General features: G+C 34.8%; 1 protein-coding gene across 1 annotated transcript in view; it reads left to right on the forward strand.

The window, feature by feature from the left end:
* The window catches only part of LOC106874923 (NADH dehydrogenase [ubiquinone] 1 alpha subcomplex assembly factor 2), a 7,165-nt gene extending 3,188 nt beyond the window's left edge, over positions 1-3,977 (forward strand). The window contains exons 3-6 of the mRNA XM_014922841.2: positions 428-468; positions 2,088-2,159; positions 2,712-2,757; positions 3,805-3,977. Coding sequence (XP_014778327.1) covers positions 428-468; positions 2,088-2,159; positions 2,712-2,757; positions 3,805-3,878 — 233 coding nt within the window. The 3' untranslated portion in view covers positions 3,879-3,977. The remainder of the gene's footprint in view (positions 1-427; positions 469-2,087; positions 2,160-2,711; positions 2,758-3,804) is intronic.
* Positions 3,978-5,121: the final 1,144 nt, after the last annotated feature.

Below are 5,121 nucleotides of genomic sequence, written 5' to 3' on the forward strand. Positions count from 1 at the left end.
TGGCCGTTGCCAGTACCGCCTGACTGGCTCCTGTAGGATTTTCGAGCAAGATCGTTGCCAGTGCCCCTGGACTGGCTTGTGCGGGTGGCACATAAAAGACACCATTTCGAGCGTGGCCGTTTTCGTGCGGGTGACACGTAAAAGCACCCACTACACTCTCTGAGTGGTTGGCGTTAGGAAGGGCATCCAGCTGTAGAAACTCTGCCAAATCAGACTGGAGCCTGGTGTTGCCATCCGGTTTCACCAGTCCTCAGTCAAATCGTCCAACCCATGCTAGCATGGAAAGCGGACGTTAAACGATGATGATGATGATGATGATAGGTATGTGTATTTGAGAAGAAATATAACTCTGAAATGGTAATACTATGTTTTGTTTTATTTTGTGTTTTTGTGTCTAATGTAAATTACTCAATGGGAATTTTTTCAGCTTGGATCCGTGGCAAGCGACAAAATCCACCAACAGAAGAGGTAAGAAAACTTCTTTGAAGTGGTTTTGAGTAACTTAAGCTAAGGTAAGATATTTTCTGATAACTGCAAATTGCTGAGGTAGTAAGGATCTGGATATTAGTGGTTCGAATTCTGTCAAATAAGCTCTCAAGTTTATTGAATGTAGGAGTCCCAGAGGATCTGGTATGTATTTCTAACTTCTAGCTGAAGTGACCAGGTGTAAAATAGTGTCCTCTCTAGAAACATGAAAAAATGCCTGCAGTCCTTGGTAATATTGGGACAGTAGTTTGCAAGTATTATCATGTTTCGTTCTTATCAACATTTTAACACCTGCCTTCTCACTTCCTCTGATCATGTTTCTCTCCCACACCTATCATCATCATCATCACCACACCACCCTTTCTTCCTTTAATGTTTTTCTGCATGTGACAACATATTCAAATGTTACAATTTCAAGGGAAATAACCTCATCTGTATTCAGTGAGGTTAACAATAAAATACAGCGACATCCTGATCTAAGCATCGGAATTTTCTGATCTGTTTGTCTGCTCCCCTCTATGTATGCAATGCTACGACTATATGATGAAATTGAAGGTGTAACCTATTATAAATGCAACATATTATTTATATATTTGTAATACATTTGCCTGTAAAATTAGTATTAATTATATTTCTGATATATTGCTTCTTTTAGAATCTGCTGCTCAGTGGGGCAGGTAATGTCCTTAATTCACTGGGGCTGTAGGTTCAAATCAGACAATGAATGCAGAGAGAGCTATATGTGATGTGTAAGATGTGTGATGATGCTGTATGGCAGTGAAATATAGACAATGAATGTTAAGGACTATAAAAGTTTGTGTAATATATATGAGGTATGAGAGTGAGGCATGAACAGTGAAGGTAGAAGGCTTTATGTGCGATATTTATAACTTGTGTGATGGTGTATGGTGGTGATGGATATATATGAGACTACATGTGGTGTGTATAAGATGTATAATGTTGTATGGCAGTGAAACACTGACTATATCAGATGTGTATATTAATCTGTGTGTGGCAATTAATATTGTGTGTATGAGATGAGTGATGGTGTATAGCTATAAAACATTAACAGTGAACTTAGAGGAAACAGTGAATGTAGAAGTCTATTTGAAGTGCATGAAATTTGTGTAATGGTGTATAATTGTTAAATATGGACAGTGACATGTGTAAGAGAACTATATGTATTGGGCATAAGATGTGTGACGATGTATGCTAGTGAAACACAGTTAATGTTAAAGACTTTGGCATAAGGAAAATGTGTGATGGCATTAAGGACAATGTGAGATGTGTGTAGTGAGTTGTATGGCAGGTGAATGTATAGGATTATATGTGGTGCATGTATGTATCATGTTGTATGGCCATGAAACATGGATAGTAAATGTATTTGACTATATGAAATGTATGCAAAACTTGCAATGCTTTATAGTGGATAGTAAATATTAAGACTCTCCAGTTAGTGAACTGGAGGGAATCATGAATAGTCTGCTTGATGTGCATGGTAAATTTAAAAGAAAGTTTGAGTGTAAATGGATTGAGAAGATTCCAAATGTAACAGTTCTTTGATTTCTTTAAATTTGAATGTGATTATTTGTTTGTTCTAGGAAATTCAAAGAAACTATGCAAAAATGATGAGAACTATTCAGCGAGCTAAGGAATTAGATCAAAAATATGCAGTTAGTATGATTTCTCCTTTCATATTGATGTTTTTATTTGTTGAAAGTAATTTTGTCATAAAAATGTTCCTTTCAATAAAACTTTATATAATATATACATAATTTAGGACAATAGTTTAAAAACACAATAAACCAGAAGAATTTGGAGTTAAAAAGGAATAAGAAACAAATAAAAAATGTCTAAATACCTTCTTTGTTTCTTTATGAATTTTCCAGTACAATTACAAACTTCCTAGTGTACGTATGTTACTGTTGTTCAAACATAGTTACTAGTACACCTGCCTAGTTATTAGTGACTAGATATGTTGACACTAGTGATCAGGTAGGTGCACTAGTACAGTAATACTTAGGTGCAGCAGTACCTGGGCACTGCTACAGTTACCTAGCCACTAGTGTACTTATCTGGTATGTACTATTCCTATCTACTTATCTTGTTCAAAATGTTCCCTATTTTTAAAATCATTCCACTTGTTGTTTTCTGGTTTGTTGTAATAATTAATATACTTTCTGAAGATGTGTGACAATTCTCAAAGTAATCTATTCGATTTTCAGAGTGCATCACCCAAATCTGAGGAAAAAGTTTTATCTCAGACACCAAGTAAGTAATTTATAGAAAGAAAACTCTTTTATTATTCTTTTGTTAGTGGTTGGGGTCAGGGTCCCCAAGAATCTATAGCTGTCTTACTCTTGGCAGCATCAGGGATCTTGTAGCATGAATGTCTGAGACAATATCTACAGATATCTTAGCCACAGCAGCCTCAGGGGCCATATAGTCTGAAGATCTGAGATAATGTCAACAGTTGTCTTACTCATAGCATCATTAAGATCCATGTAGTATGGTCTGTAATCATCTACATTTATTGTTCCCTTGGCAGAGTCAAGGATCCTATAGTATAACAGCCTGAGACAATGTCTATAGCCATCTTGCCTATGGTAAGGTCAGGGTTGATTAGTAACAAGGTCTGTGTCAATGTTTAAAACTACGTAATTCTTGTCAGGGTCGGGGGCCATGCAGTATGTAAGTCTGAGACAACATCTATTGCTTTCATATATTTGGGATATACAGATTTTTAAAATCATTTATGTGGCATGTATTTAAATAGCAAAGCAATTGCAGGTATATTAAAAAAAACAGCCATATCCGGCTAAAATATTTAGCCTTGTTTTATTTTCAAACTGGCCAAATCTGGTCTCTCAGACTTCCCAACAATGTTATTCTAAAAATAAACAATCATTGAAATATCAAAGCTATATGGTAATGCATGACCAATTCAAATGAATGTGAATAAATAAGCATTACATCTGATAGAGAAATCTGAATGCTAAAAGGTTAAATAACATACAAGATAAATTTTTGATTTTATTGAAATTATTTTCTCACACACACACACACACACACATGCATGTATGCATACACACACAAATAGAAAGAGAGAAGGTATGAATGAATGTTGAATAATTGTTATGATATATAAATATGGATTTGGGTGATCTGAAATATTATGGTATATTTATATAGAAGTATTTGGACAAATGGATAGATGGTGTTAGAATATGGACAAATGTATGAATTGGTGTATAATGTATTGGTATATGAATATTTTCTCTCTTATTGTTGCTCTTTCTCTTTTGTCTTTATTATTAGGAAAATTCCCAGAATATCCTGAATATGAAATAATACCTGGCAAGAAGACAGAAACTGATGGTACAAAGAAGTAATAAAATAAATATTGTTTCTGAATTATTTATTCCTTTCCCAATATTATATTTTAATTTCATTCTTTAAATTCATAATAAAGATCTTTGTATTGACCTGAATGAATCTCTCTCGTTAAATTTATTGCTCTCTGCTCTAGTTTGACCGTAGATCTATGGCTGAAACTAGTAAATGAGTAAAAAAAATCATTAGTGATGATGATGATGCCTCCTTTGCCCTATTCTTCTTCTTCTTCTCCACCACCGCCACTTCCTCCTAGCATGGAAGGCGGACGTTAAACGATGATAATATATATATTAAAAGTGGTCCGTGGGAAAACTCATTTAAATAAGGGGTCCTTGTTAGTGAAAAGGTTGGAAACCACTGATCTAATGTGTCTTTTTAAAAAAAGGTAGAGTATAACAAAAGGAAGATTTAGTCTGAAAACAAAACAAAATGAAATGTTCACGTTTGAAACTCTTAACAGAGGCTAGATCAGTTCGGTTGGAATGCTTTTGAAAGACAGAATGTCCACAGTTGGAACATCTTTTGAAAGACGTATTCGCGTGCTCATATTCTTGTGTGTAAGCGCAAACAAAAACCCATGCATGCCAAAAAATACGACCAATTCTTTTATCAAATTTGAACGAGTACAAAATCTATGGGAAACTTTAATGTCGATAGCTGTACACGTGTAATACATATCACACAGACATATATAGATATATTGATCGGATTAATCGGGGTTAACAAGATGTGTTTTAACTAGATTTCAAATAAAATGTTTTTCTTGAAATAGACACGAAAATTAGGGTCGTCATCTCTGCCTTATCCCCCTTTACAGCTGCACTCTCTAGCAAATGGTGAGCACATGCTCTGGCGTAAAGATTTCACAGAAACCACTTATTTATATCAGAAACTTAAATTTTAGCTGCCGTAGAACGTTCACTCTGAGGTGAGACTTGTAATTACATTAAATTAATGACTGATTACATTCTATTTTCAAACTGTTCCAATTTTGATTTATACCTGCTGTATTGTTACGTTTCATTTTCTTTCTTCCACACACACTTCGTTCCAACTGGTTCCCCTCCCACTCTTCTCGGTTGTTAGTTTCGAAGCGAAATTAACATGGTTTGAGAAGACTCGAACCACAATTAGCAACCGACTCATTTCGGTTGTTATGTTTAAACTTTGCAGCGAATAAAATGTTATTATTAGTCTTAGTAGAAATCGTAAATCGCTTGACTGAATGATTTAAGTAAC

The sequence above is a fragment of the Octopus bimaculoides genome, chromosome 10 (assembly GCF_001194135.2).
Source record: "Octopus bimaculoides isolate UCB-OBI-ISO-001 chromosome 10, ASM119413v2, whole genome shotgun sequence".
Lineage (NCBI taxonomy): Eukaryota > Metazoa > Mollusca > Cephalopoda > Octopoda > Octopodidae > Octopus > Octopus bimaculoides.